We start from the raw sequence: 27,619 nt of genomic DNA on the forward strand, positions 1-27,619 counted from the left end.
GTAGAAAGATAAATCAAAGTTGTGAAACAAAAACATTTTTTGCAAAAAATGTCATTTTTTTTTCAAAATTGCACTTACGAAAAAAATTTCGCAGGACTTTATATACTTAATGCCACAAAATTATTCAATTATTAGTAAAAGACAATAAGGATCACTGAGAGCGCATTTTAAAGCTTTGTCTAGTGATTGAATCCAAAAAAAAAACAAAACAGGAAAATTGGACAAAAAACAGCCAAAATCAGGCAAGTATGTGTACAATTCTATAAAACAAAATATCTCACGTTATAAACAGGCAATCAATTACTGAAAGCTCACAGATAAATTGCCAAATGCACTACCTTTTGAAATTGAAAGACTTAAATTAAAAAAGCCCAAAAATTAATTTAAATAAATAGAAATATGTGCTCAATTAGAAATTAAACGCATTATTATACTCTCAAAAACACTGTGGTATCAATTTCAGAGTTTCACATATTAATACAGCTTCTTTTAAAAATTATTGCAATAAAAACTATTATAAGCAAAAACACTGAGCCAATTGGACGAAAAAACGGCTATCTATATGCGAAACTATCTCAAAAACACATTTCAAAGTCGAAAAGTCATTCAATGATCTTAACGCATAATCAAAGAATTTCTATCCCTCAGCAAAACTTAGCTCACACGGCAATTTTATTCTTTTGCTTCTAGGTCAATACGCCGCCTGAACGAATAGAACTTCCTTTAAAAAACCTATGAACATAGCCGGAAGAATTCCGAAGTGACTCGAAGCGTCAACACTGCAAACGGAATTGCAACTGAAGCCAATGCCTTGTATTAAACTATTCTCTCATTACCTCCCAGGTCTGATCTAAAATTAAATTTTAGCCACGGTCACCAGGAAAACAAAATGCAGCAAAATTTTCTATTGAAAACGTTTGGTAACGTTAAAAAAAGTCCGAAATAATTAGGATGGTCAAAAAATTGATAGGTTGAAAAAGCTGACAGGGCTATTAATTGCCCTCAAATGATTCATGATTCTAATCTGAAAAAGATTGCGAACGGGAGAAAATGATCTTCGAAACTAAATTTAAATTTTCAAAGAATGCTCAAATTAAGGAAAAAGAGAACCACTACAAAAAGAATTCCAATCACAGCAATTGAGACATAAACAACACATATTTTACCCTTCTTGTATATAAGCTCGAGAACATGATTTCATTTCTCGAGAACATGATTTCATTTTCAACTTAATCAAAAACTAAATTAATCATAGAAAAGCCATACGCAAGAGAATAAAATTCAAAGGCAAACAATCGTTTGAAAACAATACCAAGGCCGGAAGAAAATTGCAAAAATACTAATAAGTGGAAATTTTGGAAAAGACTCTAGCAAAATATCAGTACTGCCTTATTTGAACGAAACCAATTGCAAACCAAAGATATGGCGAATATATAATAAAAAGCTGGAATCATTTAATTTTCTAGACGCTGAAAAAATCAATAAAAGGAATATAAATTTGGGTGCCATGACAAACCTCGAATGATACAAAACTAGAATGTGAAGAATATGGACAAAATGTAAGGAACAACGTAACAGAATGTCTTGATTTTTGAAATCAAAAATTAAAAAAAAAACGAATAACTTCCATTGTTCAGCATTCGAGACATACAAAATACGAGTCATCCGAGACAACGATTCATCCTCCAGAACAGAACAAAAAAGAGCAGAATTCAAACATACAAAACATTAAAAAAAACTTTGCAACAAATGATCAAAAAAATTTTAAGACCCCATTTATAAAAACAATTTTAACCGTTTTTCAAAAACTTAACGGCAAAAATTGATAGAATTTTTATTGAAAACGAAATTATAAATTTTGTTTTCAATAAAAACCCTCATGTTGCGCAAAAAAATTTTCTAGTAATTAAAACCAAAACACAAAAAAACTGACAAAACTTGAAAATATTACCAAAATTGGATTAGCATATGTACAATTTTAAAAAAATAGCTCGCACAATATCAAAAAATAGCCGCAATAGCTTCGTAGATCTACAGTCTCACAAAATTAGTAAAGAAGACAGACCAAAAAAATTCGTACTTTCATTAAAGGCTAATATGTTATATTTTGATAAAAAATCTGTATAAGTTTTTGCTGCCTTTATTAGCTGCTCTCAAATAACCTTCATTTAGAGTGACACACACCCATTTGACCTTATCTCTTTCAATTAAAGTAAATAAAAGTCAAAATTCAAAGTGAGGAAGTCATTTTTGAGAGTGAGGTAAGTCAAGTGTGACCAAAAATTTAATCACGCAATGAAAAAACTCGCTCCACTAACAGCGAAAAATGACGTCACATACGCACTCTAGTTGAAATTGCATGAACGAATGATTAAAAAGCAGATTTGAAGTGGTTGTGACGTCATATGGCCGTAACAAAAATCGCAACGACGAAATAAAAAAAATAAGAGAAGGCCAATATTAGCCCCGGCTATCGCTGTGCGGCTATTAAACAAAATTACATCGAGGTAGAAAGAGGCGTTGAGTATATGAATTATCAAAGGGAAGTTGCCATACTAACTGATTTTTGACAGAAAGACGGCTGACAGATCCAAAAATGAAATTAATAGAAAAAAAGAAAAAAATTAACTAAAAAATAAAGTATGTGCCAATTTTGAACTTCAAACGCATTTTCAGGCTCTGCAAAACACTGTGGCATCAATTTCCGAGGTTTATATTTCAATATAGGATCGAAAAAAAATAGATTTCTACAAAAAACCAAATTACAAGCAAAAAATTTGGGCCACTTAAAAAGCAGAAAAACGGCTAAAAACGGTTATCTATATGTGCCATTCAGTCGAAAACTAGTTTTCAAAGCCAAAAAGTCATTCACTAAACGCAGCGCATGATCAAAAAACTTCTCTCGCTCAGAAAAAATTAGTTCACACGGCAGTTTTACTCACTTTCGCTTTAAGGTTAAAACAGCGTCTGAACGAATGGTACTTCCGGTAAAAAAAAACCGTAAAAAAACCAATACTCCTCTTCGAGCCGTTAAAAACCAAGAGCACCGCAATATAGCACCGCTCAGCTTACAGCTTCGCAGCTATAATAATTATTTGCCATTTCGAACCAATCAGAACAGCGTTCACTGGACGAACACTGATCCAAAATAGATTTGAAAATCACGACAATGAACCAGACTCTCACAATAACGGCTTCACATATGTCTGATCATGCGTGTTCCAACTGCTAAGTTCAACACTCCCGGGTTCATCGAAAGTGATCAAACTATATCAGTCGAAGTATCAATCTGCGCATCCATAAATTTCGTCTGCTATGTACCAAAGTTCTGCTGGTTAGAACAACCACTGTTTACTGAGTCCGACACTTACAGATCATATTCAGGGGAAATTATTGCATGAATGAAGGTCGTAGGTCTTCGTTATGCTGGGTTTCGAAGTCAAACGTTTCTTTGAAGCTTTGAAAACGGTGCCAAACTGCGCGGATAAACCCAAGTTGAGCATTGACTACATTTTCTAAATGTCTTGATTGTCTTGAATTCTAAATGTCTGAATGTCTTGATTTTTGAAATCAAAAATTAAAAAAAAAACGAATAACTTCCATTGTTCAGCATTCGAGACATACAAAATACGAGTCATCCGAGACAACGATTCATCCTCCAGAACAGAACAAAAAAGAGCAGAATTCAAACATACAAAACATTAAAAAAAACTTTGCAACAAATGATCAAAAAAATTTTAAGACCCCATTTATAAAAACAATTTTAACCGTTTTTCAAAAACTTAACGGCAAAAATTGATAGAATTTTTATTGAAAACGAAATTATAAATTTTGTTTTCAATAAAAACCCTCATGTTGCGCAAAAAAATTTTCTAGTAATTAAAACCAAAACACAAAAAAACTGACAAAACTTGAAAATATTACCAAAATTGGATTAGCATATGTACAATTTTAAAAAAATAGCTGGCACAATATCAAAAAATAGCCGCAATAGCTTCGTAGATCTACAGTCTCACAAAATTAGTAAAGAAGACAGACCAAAAAAATTCGTACTTTCATTAAAGGCTGATATGTTATATTTTGATAAAAAATCTGTATAAGTTTTTGCTGCCTTTATTAGCTGCTCTCAAATAACCTTCATTTAGAGTGACACACACCCATTTGACCTTATCTCTTTCAATTAAAGTAAATAAAAGTCAAAATTCAAAGTGAGGAAGTCATTTTTGAGAGTGAGGTAAGTCAAGTGTGACCAAAAATTTAATCACGCAATGAAAAAACTCGCTCCACTAACAGCGAAAAATGACGTCACATACGCACTCTAGTTGAAATTGCATGAACGAATGATTAAAAAGCAGATTTGAAGTGGTTGTGACGTCATATGGCCGTAACAAAAATCGCAACGACGAAATAAAAAAAATAAGAGAAGGCCAATATTAGCCCCGGCTATCGCTGTGCGGCTATTAAACAAAATTACATCGAGGTAGAAAGAGGCGTTGAGTATATGAATTATCAAAGGGAAGTTGCCATACTAACTGATTTTTGACAGAAAGACGGCTGACAGATCCAAAAATGAAATTAATAGAAAAAAAGAAAAAAATTAACTAAAAAATAAAGTATGTGCCAATTTTGAACTTCAAACGCATTTTCAGGCTCTGCAAAACACTGTGGCATCAATTTCCGAGGTTTATATTTCAATATAGGATCGAAAAAAATTAGATTTCTACAAAAAACCAAATTACAAGCAAAAAATTTGGGCCACTTAAAAAGCAGAAAAACGGCTAAAAACGGTTATCTATATGTGCCATTCAGTCGAAAACTAGTTTTCAAAGCCAAAAAGTCATTCACTAAACGCAGCGCATGATCAAAAAACTTCTCTCGCTCAGAAAAAATTAGTTCACACGGCAGTTTTACTCACTTTCGCTTTAAGGTTAAAACAGCGTCTGAACGAATGGTACTTCCGGTAAAAAAAAACCGTAAAAAAACCAATACTCCTCTTCGAGCCGTTAAAAACCAAGAGCACCGCAATATAGCACCGCTCAGCTTACAGCTTCGCAGCTATAATAATTATTTGCCATTTCGAACCAATCAGAACAGCGTTCACTGGACGAACACTGATCCAAAATAGATTTGAAAATCACGACAATGAACCAGACTCTCACAATAACGGCTTCACATATGTCTGATCATGCGTGTTCCAACTGCTAAGTTCGATACTCCCGGGTTCATCGAAAGTGATCAAACTATATCAGTCGAAGTATCAATCTGCGCATCCATAAATTTCGTCTGCTATGTACCAAAGTTCTGCTGGTTAGAACAACCACTGTTTACTGAGTCCGACACTTACAGATCATATTCAGGGGAAATTATTGCATGAATGAAGGTCGTAGGTCTTCGTTATGCTGGGTTTCGAAGTCAAACGTTTCTTTGAAGCTTTGAAAACGGTGCCAAACTGCGCGGATAAACCCAAGTTGAGCATTGACTACATTTTCTAAAGAGTGGCACACAGCTGTAGACCGTAAGAACAAAACATTTTTTTAACTTACGGTTTTTCCATTAAGCAAAAACGGCATAGTAAATATTCATTTCTAATAATCCAGCTTCTGGAGTATCAAGCTAAAAAGAGGATACTTCAGCAGAGTTTTGATGCAACGGTAGCATGTCTGGCCGCGGTACAGGAGACATCAATTTTGAGTACTCTAAGCTAATTTCATAAGTATATGGAGGTAGCTAATACCACAATTGGGTTGATACAACAACCAGACTGACAAATGGCCAGTCTGGGAAACAAAATCACTTATGACAGCAGACAAAAAACCCTCATAATAACATGTAGAATCACAAAAACAACATCGAGTGCTCCAGTGATGGGCCGCCGGCATTTCCATGGAACAATTAGGAAGAAGTCAAGCATTTTGGAAGAGGAAAATCAATGACCAGCAATAATCCGAAGAAATACCGAGCAACCAAACACAACGGTCAATCAGCTCGTAATGTGGGAGATGCAACATAGACTTCAGAACATAAACAATCACGAAAATCGAATGATAAGAATCGACCATCAGAATCGATGAGAAGACAAAATCTACAGATGTGTGGAATAACTAGCACTTCGATGGCAGGTTATCCAACCGCATCCAAATACACTGAGGAGGAAACGTTCTCTTTCTACATCAATACCGTAAACATGGGTAGACGATAGAAATCTTCCCCAAATTTCCAGACAATGAACCCGACAAGCAGAACTAAAACCATGACTCAAAGATTCACAAAATATCGGCTTCAGAGAAATGCGTCTGATAGTGCGTGTACCAAGTGCTAAGTTCGGAAGTCGCCAAATTCTTGGAAAGTGATCAGACTATATCAGTCGAAGTATAAATCTCCGTAAGGTCCGGCTACGATGTTCCAAAGTTATGCAGGTTGAAACAACCAACGTTTACAATGCAAGGGAGAACCACCGTTTCATCTACAATGCAAGGGAGAAGCAGACGGTTCTCTGGCCAAGAGTGAATACGAAGACCGCGAGTTCTTGCGAAAAAGACACACTCAAAATCTTCTCTGACAACTACCAAGAGAGTACGGAGAAAACATGACCATTGCATTCTCGTTACTCGATTCTCAATTTTCTGGGCTGCATTAATACTTAATCTTTACTTTTTATTTCCTGTAGTATATCGGTAATCTTAAGTAACCAGACTACCTTGAATTAGTATTCTGTAAACCTATTGCAGCCTGTGGGTGATTTTAGAGGCGGCATATCTTACAACTACATTAGATTTGTCACCTTCTAACTTTGATCGAAAATTTTCTGATTAAATTTAAAATATAGACGGCAGATTGCCGGAAAATAGCCGCCGTTGACACGCTCTATGCAACTTGGGATAGAATCAAAAAAAGAAAACATAGCCGGCAGATTGCCGGAAGAGCTGCGAAAGAAAAGACCTGCATGCCGTATAATAGAGAAAGAAACAGAGACAGATCTAAATTAAAAAAACAGGCGCCGCTCAAAAAGCTAGGTGAAAAACACTCAGCGATAAATTAATCAAGCTTGTTGAAATTCATCTCGCAGAAACCTCTTATTAGGGACCTACTGCACATATGAGTTCCTTTGACCTTAACAAATTCAAATTAAACTTAAGTTTTAAAAAGCAAAAGTCATTTTATTGAGCGAGGTAAGTCACTTGTGATCAAAATCTAATCACGCAAAAAACTATTGCTAGAGAGAGTGAGAAATAACGTCACGCACGCAAACGTCGTTAGTGAGAGGAAAAAGTCGTTCCGAAAATTTGACATCTTCAAATTTGTTGTGTGAACAAATTTAAACCAAAAAAGAGCATCAGACGACGAAACAAAAAACCAAGAGCACCGCAATAAAGCACCTCTCAGCTTACAGCCTCGCAGCTATAATAATTATTTGCCATTTCGAACCAATCAGAACAGCGTTCACTGGACGAACACTGATCCAAAATAGATTTGAAAATCAAGACAATGAACCAGACTCGCAATAACGGCTTCATATATGTCTGATCAAGCGTGTTCCAAATGCTAAGTTCGATAGTCGCCAGGTTCATCGAAAGTGATCAAACTATATCAGTCGAAGTATCAATCTGCGCATCCATAAATTTCGTCTGCTATGTACCAAAATTCTGCTGGTTAGAACAAACACTGTTTACTGAGTCCGATACTTACAGATCATATTCAGGGGAAATTAAAGGTAATTTCGCTTCACTATTCATCTACTATGCAAGGGAGAAGCAGACTGTTCTCCGGCGAAAAGTGAAGGCGAAGACAGCGAGTTCTTGCAAAGACGCACTCAAAATCTTATCTGACAACAACTGCCACAATAATTTGTAGAAAAAATGACAACTCGGTTCTCAATTTTCTGGGGCAGCATTTATTACATAAGCTTGTTTACATTTCATTTGCTGTAATTTATTGCAAATCTTAAGTGACTCGATTACATTGAATTAGTATTTTCTACACCTACTTCTGCAGCTTTTGAGTGATTTTACAGCCAGCATATCTTACAACTATATTAGATTTGTCAACTTAAAACCTTCATAAAAATTTTTTAGATCAAACAAAAATATACTTGAATAAAAAAAATACATAAAGGTCGTAGGTCTTCGTTATGCTGGGTTTCAAGTCAAACGCTTCTTTGAAGCTTTGGAAACGGTGCAAAACTGCGCGGATAAAACCAAGTCGAGCATTCACTACATATTCTAAAGAGTGGCACAGCCTTAGACCGTAAGAAGAACATTTTTTTTAACTGTTACGGTTTTTCCATTAAGCAAAAACGGCGTTGTAAATATGCATTTCTAATAATCCAGCTTCTGGAGTATCAAGCTAAGAAGAGGATACTTCAGCAGAGTCTTGATGAAACGGTAGCGTACCTGGCCGCGTACAGGAGACATCAATTTTGAGTTCTCTAAATTGAATTCATAAGTATATGGAGGTAGCTAATACCGCAATTGGGTTGTAACAAAACGCAAACTCGACAAACAGGCTAACAAATGGCCAGTATGGGAGAAACAAAATCACTTATGACTTCTGGCAAAAAAACTGCCTCAGAATTACATGCATATCCCAAAAAAAAATCGAGGGCTCCAGTGACGGGCCGCTGTCATTTCCATGGAAAAATCAGGAAGAAGTCAATCATTTTGGGAAATCAAAATCATGATGAGCAAAAATCCGAAGAAATACCGGGCAACCAAACACAACGTTCAATCAGCTCGTAATGTGGGAGATGCAACAACGACTTCAGAACAAAAACAATCACGAAAATCCAATGATAAGAATTGACCATCAGAATCGATAAGACAAAATCTACAGATGTGTGGAATAACTAGCACTTCGATGGCAGGTTATCCAACCGCATCCAAATACACTGAGGAGGAAACGTTCTCTTTCTACATCAATACCGTAAACATGGGTAGACGATAGAAATCTTCCCCAAATTTCCAGACAATGAACCCGACAAGCAGAACTAAAACCATGACTAAGATTCACGAAATACCGGCTTCAGAGAAATGAGTCTGATAGTGCGTGTACCAAGTGCTAAGTTCGGAAGTCGCCAAATTTTTGCAAAGTGATCAGACTATATCAGTCGAAGTATAAATCTGCGCATCTGTAAGGTTCCGCTACTATGTTCCAAAGTTATGCAGGTTGAAACGACCGTTTACAATGCGAGGCAGAACCACCGTTTCATCTACAACGCAAGGGATAAGCAGACGGTTCTCCGGCCAAGAGTGAATACGAAGACCTCGAGTTCTTGAGAAAAAGACGCACTCAAAATCTTCTCTGACATCTGCCAAGAGAGTATGGAAAAAACATGACCATTGCATACTCTTTGCTCGGTTCTCAATTTTCTGGGGCAGCATTAATATTTAATCTTGTTCACTTTTTATTTCCTGTAATTTACCGGTAATCTTAAGTGACTAGATTACATTGAATTGGTGGGTGATTTTAAAAAAAGCCGCCGTTGACAAGCTTGATGTACATTGGGACTTAAACAAAAAAGAAAAAACGAAGAGATAAATTGACCAATTTTTTTTTGCTTTTTTTCAGTGTCAAAAAGTGTTCTAATTTGTCTTGCAGTTTCAGTTGGATTCTAAAACTATGCTTAATTCAGATTCTAAACTGAAAGCTAATAAGCTTAATACCAATGTCAGCTAGCAAACACTCTAATGAACTTTGATAACCTAATTCCCAATGACTTAATGAGCGGGCTTTATCTGTTTATCCCGTCTTTGAGTTTGATCTGTATACTTTGACAGTATTCACCACATAGCGTAATTCAATGCGTGAAAAAATTAAAATCCGTTCAGTTGAAACAGTGAGTGAAGTAAGTCAAAGTCAAACGTGAAAATCGTGACTAAATTAAAACGAAAAACTTGATCGAAAGGTAAAGCGAATTAAAAAACAGGAGAGCGCCTAAATAATAGCCGTTGAGAGGCTGACGGCGGCTTTTAATAAATTTGAAGAATAAAAATGGATACGCGAAGGTCTCCTTTATGCTGGGTTTCGAAGTCAAATGTTTCCATGGCGGTTTGGAAACGGTATCATTCCTAATGCCCACATGCGCGGCTAAACCGAAGTTGGGCCATGCTGGCGTTTTCTAAAGAGTGGCACAGCCGTAGACCGTAAGAACAGACTTCTTTTTTAGCTGTTACGGTTTTCCATTTCGCAAATACGGCGTATTAAACATGCATTTCTAATAATCCAGCTTCTGGTATAACAAGCTAAAAAAGTGGCTACCTCAGCAGAGCTTTGGTACAACGGTAGCATAACTGTCCGCGGTTCTGGAGACATCAGGTTCGAGTCCTCTAAGCTAATTTCTTAAGTATATGGAGGTGGCTAATACCACAATTGGGTCGTTACAAATCCAAACGCTAACTCGACAACCAGGCTGACAGATGCCCAGTCTGGGTGAAATAAAATCACTTATGACTGCTGGCAATAACTCTCAGAATCGCAGTTATAGTCCCAAAAACATCGAGGCCTGCAGTGACGGGCCGTGGTCACTTCCATGGAACAATCAGGAACAAGTCATACATTATGGGAAAGGAAATCAATGACCAGCAATGATCCGAAGAAATACCGAGCAGCCAAAAACGTTTTCTTGATGCATCAATACCGTACACATGAGTAGACGCTAGAAATCCTGCCAGTCAACGAATCACAAAATTAAACCAGGGTTGTTGGATATCACATTAGTAAAGTCAGCTAAAATTTATGCGCGTATGATGGTCCGTGTGATGTATAAAGTTTATGCGTGTGTGATGGCACAACCCACGACGCCCCATATGGGTCAATCGAGAAATCGACAACCCTAATACCGAGTTTAGCCTTCACACGTATACCTTTTTATAGAAACTTCACCGCTCATTCAGCACCGTAACAGTCTTGCTCGAGGAAGCCGTTAAATATGGCCTACCAAGTACTTAAACATAGTTCTGAAAGCCTCTAAAACCTGCTCACCAGATGCGTCCTAAACATGTATTCTACTCATGGTTAACCACAGGGTCTTATACATTCAGGCATTTCTTAATTCTCAAGAAATGCAATTCATTAATTTCGTATAAAGATTACAGGATTCCAAAAAGCTATCATGTAGCAAATGCGCGTCATTGGCCTGAAAAGGTAAAAGCACCGAATCGAGAATGAGTAGTGACTAACCTCAGACACGAGGAGATTGTGCACTAATGTCCTTCTGGCCTTCATAATTCGGACGATGGCTGCCTCGATCTCATGTTTCCTGTCGTCCTCCACTTTCTCTCTCGTCTCCTTAGTCTCTGGCTCACTCTCCTTCGCCTGTATGTTGGTCACTCTAATCTTGAACAGCTTCGAGTAGAACTCGTCATTTACTGTGAACTGGTCCGTCAATTCTACATAAAAGCACATGTACAGCAATGAGAAGATGGAGCAAAAAGACTAAATGCCGGATAACAGTCCAAATATACACCGTTCGAGGAAATTGTGGAGAAAATCGACAGAAAACATTGTCCATGAATCTGTTTAAAATATTGCTCCATGTTAGAATGCAGTAACCTTTTCTAAATAAAATGTAAAAGCACAGAGCAGCGACCAATCGCCTTCTATCTCATCTTAAATTTCCTGTTACGGAGAGTAGGTCCATGTTTCTGAGAACGAAATAACAGCCGGTAGACTATCAACCACACACTGAACTTTTAAGGAACTCTTTCCATAAAATATTCATACCTTCGTACTCTTAGAGCTTAGTAAAGCTCTAAGATACCTGCTCAGATAACACCCTCTGGCTTTACCAGTCAATCAAATCAATGAAGCAAACGAGAAAAATCTAGAAAATGGTCTAGCAAAAACTTAAAAAAGACACGTTCACAATAATTTGTTCCCAATTTGAAAAAAATGACTAACGTCGGATGAATTGCTCTCAACAGACAGGAATCTGCAATTTAATCTAGCGGCGCTGTAGCTTACAAATGCGTTATGGGTGGAAAAATCGAACCCCCTGACATCCAGGGTGCCAGTCCATCATCTTAACTACTAAGCTATAATATCCTTAAACCTTCCTTAATTCGTTCAAGAGCAATTAAACATGCATAACAGAAAACTCGTAAAATTTTTATCCACCAAAATGAGACCCAACAGGGCTTCGAATCCCTGACTTCCAGGGTGCCAGTCCATCATCTTAACTACTAAGCTACAACAGCCTATCTTTTCTCTCCCAATCAATTTTATTAACAAGAATTTTGCATAAAAGAAGCGACACACGTTAACAATAATTGCTTCAATCTTCGTTCGAGAGCAACTAAACATACATTACAGAAAACTCATAAATATTTATCCACAAAAATGAGCTGCTGATTAATAATCGCGGCACAAAATAAATCCGACTGAACACTGAACAAAACACAATAGGACAACAAGGCCCTTTACAAGACCCAAGAAATGACTGACGTCGAGCGAGTGACTCTCAAACGAATATCGAGCTGTTAGCTTAATCAGTAGCTAGCTTCGCCTTAGGGACGCTGGCTTTGGCTTAAATAAGGGGCGTGGGGTGAGCGCGGCGGCTGGTATTTTAGCACGCTAGGTTACCGTAAGAACAATGTGTAGAGGTTGGGATTAAAGGGGATATTGTCTCAAATATAATTTTGGTGAATCGCATACTTAGAGTCTAGTAAGCCGAAAGGCTCTAAAGGAACTTAATGTCCTCCAGGCATTACCTGTTTATCCCGTTTTTGAGGACAAAAGGTCGGTCAAAAGGGTCAGAGGAAAAATCGGTCAAACGAAAAACTGCATCGAAAACCACAAAACTAACATAATTGCTCCAAAATTCGTTTATCAATTAATAGAGACATTCGAGGAATTAACATGTATTAGGAAAACGAATATCGAGCTGTTAGCTTCATCAGTAGCTAGCTTCGCCTTAGGGACGCTGGCTTTGGCTTAAATAAGGGGCGTGGGGTGAGCGCGGCGGCTGGTATTTTAGCACGCTAGGTTACCGTAAGAACAATGTGTAGAGGTTGGGATTAAAGGGGATATTGTCTCAAATATAATTTTGGTGAATCGCATACTTAGAGTCTAGTAAGCCGAGAGGCTCTAAAGGAACTTAATGTCCTCCAGGCATTACCTGTTTATCCCGTTTTTGAGGACAAAAGGTCAAAAGGGTCAGAGGAAAAATCGGTCAAACGAAAAACTGCATCGAAAACCACAAAACTAACATAATTGCTCCAAAATTCGTTTATCAATTAATAGAGACATTCGAGGAATTAACATGTATTAGGAAAACGAATATCGAGCTGTTAGCTTCATCAGTAGCTAGCCTCGCTTTAGGGACGCTGGCTTTGGCTTAATTAAGGGGCGTGGAGTGAGCGCGGAGGCTGGTATTTTAGCACGCTAGGTTACCGTAAGAACAATGTGTAGAGGTTGGGATTAAAGGGGATATTATGTCTCAAATATAATTTTGATGAATCGCATACTAAGAGTCTAATAAGCCGAAAGGCTCTCAGAGAACTTAATGTCCTCAAGGCATTACCTGTTTATCCCGTTTTTGAGGACAAAAGGGTCAGAGGAAAAATCGGCCAAACGAAAACTGCATTGAAAACCAAAAAACTAATATAATTGCTCCAAAATTCAATTATCAACTAATAGAGACATTCGAGAAAATAACATGTATTAGGAAATTAATAATCAAACCATTTCCCTTATGTACAATAAATTCTTCCGTAGCCGGCAGACTGCCGGAATAGCTGCGAAAGAAAATACTTGCTTGCCGTATAAAAGGGATAGAAACAGATACAATCTAAATTGAATAAAATCGACGCCGCTCAAAAGGCTAGGTAAAAACATTGAACGAAAAATAAACAAAACTTGTTGAAATTCATTCCGCAGAAGCTTTTTACTAGGGACCTTTACTGCACAAATGAATTCCTTTGACCTAAAACTAAATCAAATTAAACTTGAGTTTTAAAGTAGAAAAGTTGTTTTATTGAGTGAGGTAAGTCACGTATGATCAAAATCTAATCACGCAAATGATCTAATCACGCAGAGAAAGAGAAATTACGTCACGCGCGCAAACGCTGTGAGTGAGAAGAACTGGGGAAAACCACTTCTAAAAAATGAGATCAAAAAAATTTAATACAAAAAATCAAAGTCAAAATGCCGCATGTGAACAAAAAACCACAAGCGAGAAGTGGGAATTTGGTTCAAACCAAAAAAAACTAGGCCCAGAATGAACTCTGAATGGATTGGGAAAATCACTTAGAAAAAACTCCAAGCCAAAAATCGAAAAAAACAGCAGAAATCAAAGTGAAATTGCCGCATGTGAACAAAAAACACTAGCTAGAAAGCAAATTTTTGTTCAAACACCGTTTTCTCACTCTACTTTAAAATTAGAGCGAAAAAACAGGTCCTGTTTCGGCATGACCAAAATCACTACTCCCATTTGACTTCAAAAATCATTAAAATTTGTGAACAGATCTTAAAAAAAAGACAGCGCCCCAATACAATTCAAATTCTTTGAATTGTAAAATTCAATAGCACCGCAATATAGCTCCGCTCAGCTCACAGCTTCGCATCTATAAAAAAATTCGAAGCGGAATAACGTAAAATTTAGTCACCTGCTGATATCAAATTACATAAGTGTTCCAGAATAGCAGTTTTCGGATTATATTTGGAGCCCATATAAGCTTTTAAATTGGAAGCTAGTATTGGGATTCATAGGGATGCTAGCATTGTTGGGGGTGGGTGAGCGAAGGGGAGGGGTCAAACTTTAAGATTAAGAACGCATAGTCACATCATAAAATTGTCTCCTCAAACCAGTTTCGATGGACCGCATATTAGAGATCTGCTCAGCCGCTAACTCCCCTCCGGGCTTTACCTGTTTCTTCCGTTTTTAAGGACGAAAAGCTAAAGGGTCAGACCAAAAACAGGTCAGGCGAAAAATTGCATAAAAAGATAAGTCTAATATAATTGTTACAAACTTTGTCTGAGAGTCACTAATAGTAAGGTCTTATTGATCATTCTTTCTCAGTTTAGATCTGTCTCTATTGACGTTGAGCTTTGATCGTTACAAACTATTACATATAGCGGAAAAAAAATGTTGAAATTGCCGTAAAAACCATGCAATTGAAGCAGTGAGTGAGGCTTTGAATTTGAAAGAGTAAAACTAAAACATGAAGTGAATGGTAAAAAAGTATGCTCTCTGCTAGAGATGCGTGCATCAACTGCTTCAAATAAAAGAACTCCTGAAGAGGAGTTGACTTGTTAACACAAAAATTATTATTCAAGAGTGAATATAGCTAGGTTGAGTAAATTTGGAATTTTTAAGTCTCGACAGCAAACGCCTTGTGATGAAGCTCCTATGAGCATTTTTTTTCTAAATCAGTCAAGAGGATTTCAGCTAATAATATTCTCAATATTATTAGTATTGAGGACACAGCTTCTCTCAGGGCAATATTAGGCAATGTTTTCTAACGCAGTCAGGACAGAAATGAAGTTAGTAAATTTCTTTCTCGAAATTTTTCAGTCTTGAGGACAAAGTTGCCTTATATGAGTGGGCGTGATGTCAATTTAGTCAAGATTATTTATGAAGGATTGAGGCTGAGCAATTTCAAAATCAGCAGCCGGATGTCTCGAGAACATGCCAACTGATCTTTATTTGCGCAATTTGGTTGCTAAAACTTATCTTGCCTGAGATTGAAACATGACCATACGTTTCGGCGGGTTTCCAAGAATTCTTAGGCAAAAACTGCACTGTTAAGAGTATCTGAATAACAGATTAGGTGAATGTTTTTTGAGAACTGGTAAGAGCCGTCTGCTATCTCACGAAGCATTGAAACAAAATTGGTCGAAATCTTAACCAATTTCTACTCAAAGACGTTGAGAAAACCTTCAATGTCTTTCAAACTTTTTTCAAAGTCTTTCAAACAGACGAACTGAAGTCAGAAGGCGACTGCACGCAGTCATTTCGTGCAAATTTTAATAGGCCGCTAGAACTGATTTTCAGGTTTCGGGTTCTAAGACAACGAAAATATTAAATAAAAACACTGTAACAGCGAAACCCTTTAATAGCTGTTACGCTCCAGTTTTTGTGCAAAGCGGGACTCGCGAACCCGAGATCCTTGCTCAAATGTTCTCACCACCTTCATGATTAAAGTACGTAAAAATATAATTTTCCAAAAAATGCAAAGGGGGTGATCAATTCAAAAACATCAGGTCAAAATCAAAGGGAATCAATAACCAATACTGGTAAATATGATACTAAATGATATATGAGCTTTTCATATCTGAGCTGTCTGGAGGGTAAATTAAACATACCCGGCAGGTTGCCGGAAAAAAGCTGCCGTTGATTCTCATAACTCTATTGGGATTGGAAGAAAAGAAAATAAGGAAAAAAATTGATTTTTAAGTGCGATTTATTTTGATGTCATTTCGTAGTTGAACATACTCCTGTCTCTCAGTGATAGGCTACAGGGTCTAGTATCAATACCAATAAGCATATAGATAGTAACTAAAACTTATGAGAACAAAGTTCAAGTACCGGGCATCTAAAAATGGGCTTTATGGGTTTATCCCTTTTCTATTTCCGACTTTGATTTTTTTTATACTGACTCTCTTCATTTCGAATTGCTTTGCTGAGCAGCTGTTGTTTAAAAGCACTTTGAGCAGAATGAGAGAAGAGTGAAACTAGCCTAGAGAAGTCAAAAAGATTTCACGCAAAATGTCGAAAAAGCGGCAAAATGAGGTAAAGCGAAACAAAAAAATCGACGAAGTAAAAAAACATAGCAGGACAAGTCCTGAAAAACAATTCAAAAAATTGAATGAAAAACTTAGAATTACTCTACCTGACCAGCAGGTCAATTCAACGCTGCCAAACAAAACAAACAAAATCATCAAAAAAATGAGAAACAAACAATCAAACAAACTATAACAAATATATAATCATTGATAAAACTTTGAAGCTTTTACCCCTAAGGCAAAATTTGATCCCTTTAAATAAACCTGTTTCCAAAATTATGTTAAAAACCAAATTTTGTTTCCGAAATTGGTGCAGTATTATATCTGCAAGGCCTGAAAAAAAATCATTGGCCCTTGAAGATCGATTAACTCGAAAATTTTCAGAAATTAAACAAAAAATGATATCAATTGAAATTTTAATGAAATGTTGCTGAAAATCGTTATACTAAGATCTTAAGAATCAATTCTGGAGACTATTCAGTGAACCAATTTCAAGCCTTGAAAAATTGAATGGTTCAAAGATCGAAAGGCAATAATTTTTATTAAAAAATTCAAATTTCATAAAACAGAAATTCGTTGTATTAAAATGTTGAAAACCATCCAATTACCCCCTACCAACTATTTAATAACATAATATCAAACCCTGTATGAGGTTATCTGGCTCGAAAAAACTTAAAAACTTGCAAGTTTTATCAGAAAATTTTCAAAATTCGAAAGGTTGAATTGTTGAAAACAAAATCATTGAAGCTAACAACTATGCAGTAACTTTTTCCAGACCGTGGAATAGGTTTCCTGGCACTTGAGAATGAACAAATCAAAAATTGACAAAAAACGTTAGGAAACCTCAAAAAAATCGCAGATTTTTTCAAACAAAAAAAAGCAAAATTCGAGACATTAAATTGTTAAAAACCACTCTATTATTACTAGAAACTATACAGTGCCCTATTATCAAACCTTAAAGGAGATTCCCTGGACCCTGAAGCTTGAAAAACTCAAAAAATGACAAAAATTTTCAAAAAACTTGAAAAAAATTGAAAAAACTAGGTATAATTTTGAGTGTTTGTGTTTGTAGTACCAAAACATATAGCTCATAAAATGGTCATAACAAGTACTTTTTTCTCGAAAACGGCCTTCATAAACTTTTAAAAAACTTCAAACTAAAAGTGATCAACCAAAAAACTTAAAAAAATCACAAAAAAAACAGTGAACCAATTCCAAACCTTAAAAAATTAAATGGTTCAAAGATCGATAGGCAATAATTTTTATTAAAAAATTCAAATTTCATAAAACAGAAATTCGTTGTATTAAAATGTTGAAAACCATCCAATTACCCCCTACCAACTATTTAATAACATACTATCAAACCCTGTATGAGGTTATCTGGCTAGAAAAAAATTAAAAACTTGCAAGTTTTATCAGAAAATTTTCAAAATTCGAAAGGTTAAATTGTTGAAAACAAAACCATTGAAACTAACAACTATGCAGTAACTTTTTCCAGACCGTGGAATAGGTTTCCTGGCACTTGAGAATGAACAAATATCAAAAATTGACAAAAAACGTTAGGAAACCTCAAAAAAATCGCAGATTTTTTCAAACAAAAAAAAAGCAAAATTCGAGACATTAAATTGTTAAAAACCACTCTATTATTACTAGAAACTATACAGTGCCCTATCATCAAACCTTAAAGGAGATTCCCTGGACCCTGAAGCTTGAAAAACTCAGAAAATGACAAAAATTTTCAAAAAACTTGAAAAAAAATTGAAAAAACTAGGTATAATTTTGAGTGTTTGTGTTTGTAGTACCAAAACATATAGCTCATAAAATGGTCATAACAAGTACTTTTTTCTCGAAAACGGCCTTCATCAACTTTTAAAAAACTTCAAACTAAAAGTGATCAACCAAAAAACTTAAAAAAATCACAAAAAAAACAGTGAACCAATTCCAAACCTTAAAAAATTAAATGGTTCAAAGATCGATAGGCAATAATTTTTATTAAAAAATTCAAATTTCATAAAACAGAAATTCGTTGTATTAAAATGTTGAAAACCATCCAATTACCCCCTACCAACTATTTAATAACATACTATCAAACCCTGTATGAAGTTATCTGGCTAGAAAAAAATTAAAAACTTGCAAGTTTTATCAGAAAATTTTCAAAATTCGAAAGGTTAAATTGTTGAAAACAAAACCATTGAAACTAACAACTATGCAGTAACTTTTTCCAGACCGTGGAATAGGTTTCCTGGCACTTGAGAATGAACAAATATCAAAAATTGACAAAAACTTTAGGAAACCTCAAAAAAATTGCAGACTTTTTCAAACAAAAAAAGCTAAAATTCGAGACATTAAAATGTTGAAAACCACTCTATTATTACTAGAAACTATACAGTGCCCTATTATCAAACCTTAAAGGAGATTCCCTGGCCCCTGAAGCCTGAAAAACTCAAAAAATGACAAAAATTTTCAAAAAACTTGAAAAAAATTGAAAAAACTAGGTATAATTTTGAGTGTTTGTGTTTGTAGTACCAAACCATATAGCTCATAAAATGGTCATAACAAGTAGTTTTTCTCGACAACGGCCTTCATCAACTTTTAAAAAACTTCAAACTAAAAGTGATCAAGCAAAAAACCTAAAAAAAATCACAAAAAAACATGAAAAATTGCACCAATTTGAGCCCTAAAACTCCTAAAAATGACCTTTCAACCTTGAATTGAGGCCATCCCAGCAGCTGCAACACTCTAAGCACTTGAAGGACTACTAACGTCCACTTTGGGCCTCTAATGAAACTTAATGCCCGCTGGGCTTTACCTGTTTATCCCGTTTTGAAAGATCAAAGTCATTGAAAAATGTGTGAACACATCTTAAAAAAAAGAACACAGCGCTCCAATACAATTCAAATTCTTTGAATTGTAAAAATAGGAGCGCTATAATAGCCGGCTGAGAAGATGAGGGCGGCTATTAAAATGCGGACTGAGCTTAGTGGCTAAGCCTTGCTGCGCATTTTAAGACTAACAAGTACGTAGGCAGAAGTTCCGATCGCGTATAAAGCAAACCTTGTACCAGATCGATAGGCAATAATTTTTATTAAAATTCAAATTTCATAATTTTTAAAGGTTTTCACACTAAAAAGTTTTTAAAAAAATCAAATTAGTTATTCTGTTTGTGTCCCCATGCTTTATTAGTAAAATTAATCAATATATAGGAGTCCCATACTGATCTTTAAAAGAGTTCTCTTAAAGATAAAGGGTTATCTTTAAAAGGGTTATCTCTCGAAAAGGGTGATCTTTAAAAGAGTGATCTCAAATGAGCTTAAAAAATTAGAATTCAATTAAAGAGTGAGGTAAGTCAGCAATGATTAAAAAATATAACACATTTCAGTTTAAAACTCACAGCTAATCAGTTTAGGAAATGACGTCACACAGATACATGTACCAAAACAGCAGTGAAACAGTGGTATGAGAAGATTAAAAAATTGCCCTTTTAAAGTTTGCGGCGTGAAAAATCAAAAATAGCGTCAGACGACATATAGCAAAGTTATCAAAAAATTCTACACATTTTCATTGACAAAACCAATAAACTAGACCCTGAATTGACCTGAAAACAACTATGAAAGCAATTTGCAGAAACAATCCGAGGAAAAAAACTCGAAAACCAGTTAAAATTTCAAATTGCCGAATTTGCAAAAAATTGCCTAACTATTGTGTTCCCCCGTGTTTTCATGCCTCACAAATTCAATTTGTTAAGATTGCACGTTGCACTGTAAAAAAGCATATGCACTTGGTGGGCATAAAAAATGCCAACTAGGCTGGGGGGGGGGGCAACAGAAAAAATCTAAACGAGCTATCTATAACGGAAGAATTTTTCAAATATAGTTTTCTCTCATCATTTTAGAATTGGTGTGGAAAAAATGCACGCCGCAAAACCACTCGCTATTCCCCTCAATTTCGTATTTTGGCTTGATCAAAATCGCCACTCTAATTTGACTAAAAAAATCGTAAAAACTTGTGAAAATATCTTAAAAATCAAAGCCCGAACAATTCAGGAAACGACTCGCATTAAAAATTGACCATCCTTTTAGACCAAACGTATCTCCTACATGAAAAAACGAAATATGTTGAAATAATAGCAGGAAAAATATGCAAAAATATCTGACAAAAGATATAGCATCTGTACAGATTGACTGAAGTTGCGATTTCAAAAAAACTAGTTACTGGCAAAAGAATCAAATGAAATTTCCCAATTAATATTTGGAGAAGAAAATCGTTTTGTAGATCAGTCACTCACCCAGTACTTGGCAGAGAAAAACTAATCAACGATCAAAAAAAGGAAAAAGCCGGAGGAAACAAAAAACTTGTAGAAAATCAATGAACATAGCCGGCAGATTGCCGGAAAATAGCCGCGATCGATGCTTGTGGCCTTCCATGAATTGAAACAACTAAGAAATAAGACAGATCGACCACCAGTCCTTTAATAGACCACTAGACTTTTTGGGTTATACTCGGACTTTCAATTTTATGACACATACGGTCTACAATGAAAAAGCCCTAAAAGAGCTTTTACAAAATTGATATTCGAAATCAAAACTCAAGACTAATAATCAAGAATTAGGGCTTGTAAGTTTGGCCCTATTTAGATGCACACCATTAATTAGTAAATGTTCATAAAATATAAAGTTCCATAAGTGATTTACGAGGTCATTTTTTAGTGAGGTGAGTCACGCAATTGACCTAAAAGCAGAAATGACGTCACGTACACAAATTTTAACTGCACAGCAGTAGAAGTCACTGAAATCATTGAAAAAGTCAATTCCAAGAAGTCAGGTCGTAAGAATCATCGATGGAGACGACGAATAAAAAAACCACTATGTCCCCAATAATAGCCGCTGTCGCTTCGCGGCTATTAAAAAAGAGGCCTGTCTGTCTTTCAAGTGTCTTCCAAAGAATAATTGAGCAAAAAATGTTCAGTACACCTTGAGCCAGATTAGTCACCGGGCCCATACAAGCAGAGAAATATTGAACAAACATTAAAAAATGCAAAATGATTAAAACCTGATAAAAAACAGAAATTTGTAAAATTCAATGCATTGAGAAGTACCATGTCTAGAGTCACTTCAAAGCAACAACATCTTAAGAAAAGCTCTCATTAAGAATTGATCGAGAAAACCAATAGCAAGAATAAAATCAGAATGAATAGGCAAAAAAATTTGATCCAATTTACTCAATTTTAAAAGTATCAACTAACAAACAATATCAAGCAAAATAAACAGAATTAAAACTGCTAAAGAACTTTAAAAAAAATGCCAACTAGGCTTGGGGGGGGGGGGCAACAGAAAAAATCTAAACGAGCTATATATAAAGGAAAAATTTTTCAAATATAGTTTTCTCACATCATTTTAGAATTGGTGTGGAAAAAATGCACGCTGCAAAACCACTCGCTTTTCCCCTCAATTTCGTATTTTGGCTTGATCAAAATCACCACTCTAATTTAACTAAAAAAATCGTAAAAAATTGTGAAAAGATCTTAAAAATCAAAGCACGAACAATTCAGGAAACGACTCGCATTAAAAATTGACCATCATTTTAGACCAAACGTATCTCCTACATAAAAAAAACCAAATATGTTGAAACAATAGAACGAAAATATTATGCAAAAATATCTGACAAAAGATATAGCATCTGTACAGATTGACTGAAGCTGCGATTCCAAAAAACTAGGTACTGGCAAAAGACCTTGCAATACATGTAATTTGCAGCAAAATGATACCAGATAAAAGATAATTTAACAAAATATGTTCAAAGAGAAAAATCCGAGGGAAAGCAGAGGACGAAGACAAAAAATTATCTATAAAATTCTGTAAAAATTCTTTACAAAAGAATCAAATGAAATTTCCCAATTAATATTTGGAGAAGAAAATCGTTCTGTAGATCAGTCACTCATCCAATACTTGGCAGGGAAAAACTAATCAACGATCAAAAAAAAGGAAAAAGCCGGAGGAAACGAAAAACTTGTAGAAAATCAATGAATATAGCCGGCAGATTGCCGGAAAATAGCCGCGATCGATGCTTGTGGCCTTCCATGAATTGAAACAACTAAAGAAATAAGACAGATCGACCACCAGTCCTTTAATAGACCACTAGACCTTTTGGGTTATACTCGGACTTTCAATTTTAAGACACATACGGTCTACAATGAAAAAGCCCTAAAAGAGCTTTTACAAAACTGATATTCGAAATTAAAACTCAAGACTAATAATCAAGAATTAGAGCATGTAAGTTTGGCCCTATTTAGATGCACACCATTAATTAGTAAAAGTCCATGAAATATAAAGTTCCATAAGTGATTTCCCAGGTCATTTTTTTGAGTGAGGTAAGTCACGCAGTTGACCTGAAAGCAGAAATGACGTCACGTACACAAATTTTAACTGCACAGCAGTAGAAGACACTGAAGTCATTGAAAAAGTCAATTCCAAGAAGTCAGTTCGTAAGAATCATCGATGGAGACGACGAATAAAAACCACGATGTCCCCAATAATAGCCGCTGTCGCTTCGCGGCTATTAAAAAAGAGGCCTGTCTGTCAAGTGTCTTCCAAAGAATAATTGAGCAAATAATGTTCAGTACACCTTTAGCCAGATTAGTCACCCGGCCCAAACAAGCAGAGAAATATTGAACAAACATTAAAAAATGCAAAATAATTAAAACCTGATAAAAACAGAAATTTGTGGAATTCAATTCATTGAGAAGTACCATGTCTAGAGTCACTTCAAAGCAACAACATCTTAAGAAAAGCTCTCATTAAGAATTGATCGAGAAAACCAATAGCAAGAATAAAATCAGAATGAATAGGCAGAAAAATTTGATCCAATTTACTCAATTTTAAAAGTATCAACTAACAAATAATATCAAGCAAAATAAACAGAATTAAAACTGCTAAAGAATTTAAAAAAAAACGCCAACTAGGCTGGGGGGGGGGGCAACAGAAAAAATCTAAACGAGCTATCCATAACAGAAAAATTTTTCAAATATAGTTTTCTCACATCATTTTAGAATTGGTGTGGAAAAAATGCACGCCGCAAAACCACTCGCTATTCCCCTCAATTTCGTATTTTGGCTTGATCAAAATCACCACTCTAATTTGACTAAAAAAATCGTAAAAATTTGTGAAAATATCTTAAAAATCAAAGCCCGAACAATTCAGGAAACGACTCGCATTAAAAATTGACCATCCTTTTAGACCAAACGTATCTCCTACATGAAAAAACGAAATATGTTGAAATAATAGCAGGAAAAATATGCAAAAATATCTGACAAAAGATATAGCATCTGTACAGATTGACTGAAGTTGCGATTTCAAAAAACTAGTTACTGGCAAAAGACCTTGCAATACATGTAGTTTGCAGCAAAATGATACAAGATAAAAGATAATCTAACAAAATATGTTCAAAGAGAAAAATCCGAGGGAAAGCAGAGGACAAAGATAAAAAATTATCTATAAAATTCTGTAAAAATTCTTTACAAAAGAATCAAATGAAATTTCCCAATTAATATTTGGAGAAGAAAATCGTTTTGTAGATCAGTCACTCACCCAGTACTTGGCAGAGAAAAACTAATCAACGATCAAAAAAAGGAAAAAGCCGGAGGAAACAAAAAACTTGTAGAAAATCAATGAACATAGCCGGCAGATTGCCGGAAAATAGCCGCGATCGATGCTTGTGGCCTTCCATGAATTGAAACAACTAAGAAATAAGACAGATCGACCACCAGTCCTTTAATAGACCACTAGACTTTTTGGGTTAGACTCGGACTTTCAATTTTATGACACATACGGTCTACAATGAAAAAGCCCTAAAAGAGCTTTTACAAAATTGATATTCGAAATCAAAACTCAAGACTAATAATCAAGAATTAGGGCTTGTAAGTTTGGCCCTATTTAGATGCACACCATTAATTAGTAAATGTCCATAAAATATAAAGTTCAATAAGTGATTTCCCAGGTCATTTTTTTGAGTGAGGTAAGTCACGCAATTGACCTGAAAGCAGAAAAGACGTCACGTACACAAATTTTAACTGCACAGCAGTAGAAGACACTGAAGTCATTGAAAAAGTCAGGTCGTAAGAATCATCGATGGAGACGACGAATAAAAAACCACGATGTCCCCAATAATAGCCGCTGTCGCTTCGCGGCTATTAAAAAGAGGCCTGTCTGTCTTTCAAGTGTCTTCCAAAGAATAATTGAGCAAAAAATGTTCAGTACACCTTTAGCCAGATTAGTCACCCGGCCCAAACAAGCAGAGAAATATTGAACAAACAATAAAAAATGCAAAATAATTAAAACCTGATAAAAACAGAAATTTGTAGAATTCAATTCATTGAGAAGTACCATGTCTAGAGTCACTTCAAAGCAACAACATCTTAAAAGCTCTCATTAAGAATTGATCGAGAAAACCAATAGCAAGAATAAAATCAGAATGAATAGGCAGAAAAATTTGATCCAATTTACTCAATTTTAAAAGTATCAACTAACAAATAATATCAAGCAAAATAAACAGAATTAAAAAACTGCTAAAGAATTTAAAAAAAAACGCCAACTAGGCTGGGGAGGGGGGCAACAGAAAAAATCTAAACGAGCTATCTATAACGGAAAAATTTTTCAAATATAGTTTTCTCACATCATTTTAGAATTGGTGTGGAAAAAAAGCACGCTGCAAAACCAATCGCTTTTCCCCTCAATTTCGTATTTTGGCTTGATCAAAATCACCACTCTAATTTAACTAAAAAAATCGTAAAAATTTGTCAAAAGATCTTAAAAATCAAAGCCCGAACAATTCAGGAAACGACTCGCATTAAAAAATGACCATCCTTTTAGACCAAACGTATCTCCATGAAAAAACCAAATATGTTGAAACAATAGCAGGAAAAATATGCAAATATATCTGACAAAAGATATAGCATCTGTACAGATTGACTGAAGTTGCGATTTCAAAAAACTAGGTACTGGCAAAAGACCTTGCAATACATGTAGTTTGCAGCAAAATGATACAAGATAAAAGATAATCTAACAAAATATGTTCAAAGAGAAAAATCCGAGGGAAAGCAAAGGACGAAGATAAAAAATGATCTATAAAATTCTGTAAAAATTCTTTTCAAAAGAATCAAATGAAATTTCCCAATTAATATTTGGAGAAGAAAATCGTTTTGTAGATCAGTCACTCACCCAGTACTTGGCAGGGAAAAACTAGTCAACGATCAAAAAAAGGAAAAAGCCGCAGGAAACAAAAAATTTGTAGAATCAATGAACATAGCCGGCAGATTGCCGGAAAATAGCCACGATCGATGCTTGTGGCCTTCCATGAATTGAAACAACTAGAGAAATAAGACAGATCGACCACCAGTCCTTTAATAGACCACTAGACTTTTTGGGTTATACTCGGACTTTCAATTTTATGACACATACGGTCTACAATGAAAAAGCCCTAAAAGAGCTTTTACAAAATTGATATTCGAAATCAAAACTCAAGACTAATAATCAAGAATTAGGGCATGTAAGTTTGGTCCTATTTAGATGCACACCAATAACTAAAAAATGTTCATAAAATATAAAGTTCCATAAGTGATTTACGAGGTCAATTTTTTGAGTGAGGTAAGTCACGCAATTGACCTAAAAGCAGAAATGACGTCACGGAAACAAATTTCAACCCCAAAGCAGTAGAGATCACTGCAGGCAATTCCAAGAGGTTAGCTCTTAACAATCATCGATGGAGACAACGAATTAAAAAAACACATGTTCCCAATAATAGCCGCTGTCGCTTCACGGCTATCAAAAAAGAGGCTGTCTGTCTTTCAAGTGTCTTCCAAAGAATAATTGAGCAAAAAAGGTTCAGTACACCTTTAGCCAGATTAGTCACCTGACCGATACAAGCAGAGAAATATTGAACAAACAATAAAAAATGCAAAATAATTAAAACCTGATAACTGAAATTTGTAGAATTCAATTCATTGAGAAGAACCATGTCTAGAGTCACTTCAAAGCAACAACATCTGAAGAAAAGCTCTCAATTAAGAATTGATCGAGAAAACCAATATCAAGAATAAAATCAGAACGAAGAGGCAAAAAAATTTGATCCAATTTACTCTCAACTAACAAATAATATCAAGCAAATAAACAGAATTAAAACTGCTAAAGAATTTTTAAAATGCCAACTAGGCTTGGGGGGGGGGGGCAACAGAAAAAATCTAAACGAGCTATCTATAACGGAAAAAATTTTCAAATATAGTTTTCTCATATCATTTTAGAATTGGTGTGGAAAAAATGCACGCTGCAAAACCACTCGTTTTTCCCCTCAATTTCGTATTTTGGCTTGATCAAAATCACCACTCTAATTTGACTAATAAAATCGTAAAAATTTGAAAAGATCTTAAAAATCAAAGTCCGAAAAATTCAGGAAACGACTCGCATTAAAAATTGACCATCCGTTTAGACCAAACGTATCTCCTACATGAAAAAACCAAATATGTTGAAACAATAGCAGGAAAATATTATGCAAAAATATCCGACAAAAGATACAGCATCTGTACAGATTGATTGAAGTTGCGATTCCAAAAAACTAGGTACTGGCAAAAGACCTTGCAATACATGTAGTTTGCAGCAAAATGATACCAGATAAAAGATAATCTAACAAAATATGTTCAAAGAGAAATACCCGAGGGAAAGCAGAGGACGAAGACAAAAAATTATCTATAAAATTCTGTAAAAATTCTTTACAAAAGGTTCAAATGAAATTTCCCAATTAATATTTGGAGAAGAAAATCGTTTTGTAGATCAGTCACTTAACCAGTACTTGGCAGGGGAAAACTAAACAACGATCAAAAGAAGGAAAAAGCCGGAGAAAACAAAAAATTTGT

General features: G+C 35.3%; 1 protein-coding gene across 1 annotated transcript in view; it reads right to left on the reverse strand.

The window, feature by feature from the left end:
- Positions 1-27,619, reverse strand: part of LOC142336153 (cullin-3-like) — an 81,608-nt gene that overhangs the window by 15,738 nt on the left and 38,251 nt on the right. Inside the window, exon 13 of the mRNA XM_075384752.1 lies at positions 11,176-11,384. Coding sequence (XP_075240867.1) covers positions 11,176-11,384 — 209 coding nt within the window. The remainder of the gene's footprint in view (positions 1-11,175; positions 11,385-27,619) is intronic.

The sequence above is a fragment of the Convolutriloba macropyga genome, chromosome 3, assembly GCF_964194025.1.
Source record: "Convolutriloba macropyga chromosome 3, txConMacr16.3, whole genome shotgun sequence".
Lineage (NCBI taxonomy): Eukaryota > Metazoa > Xenacoelomorpha > Acoela > Convolutidae > Convolutriloba > Convolutriloba macropyga.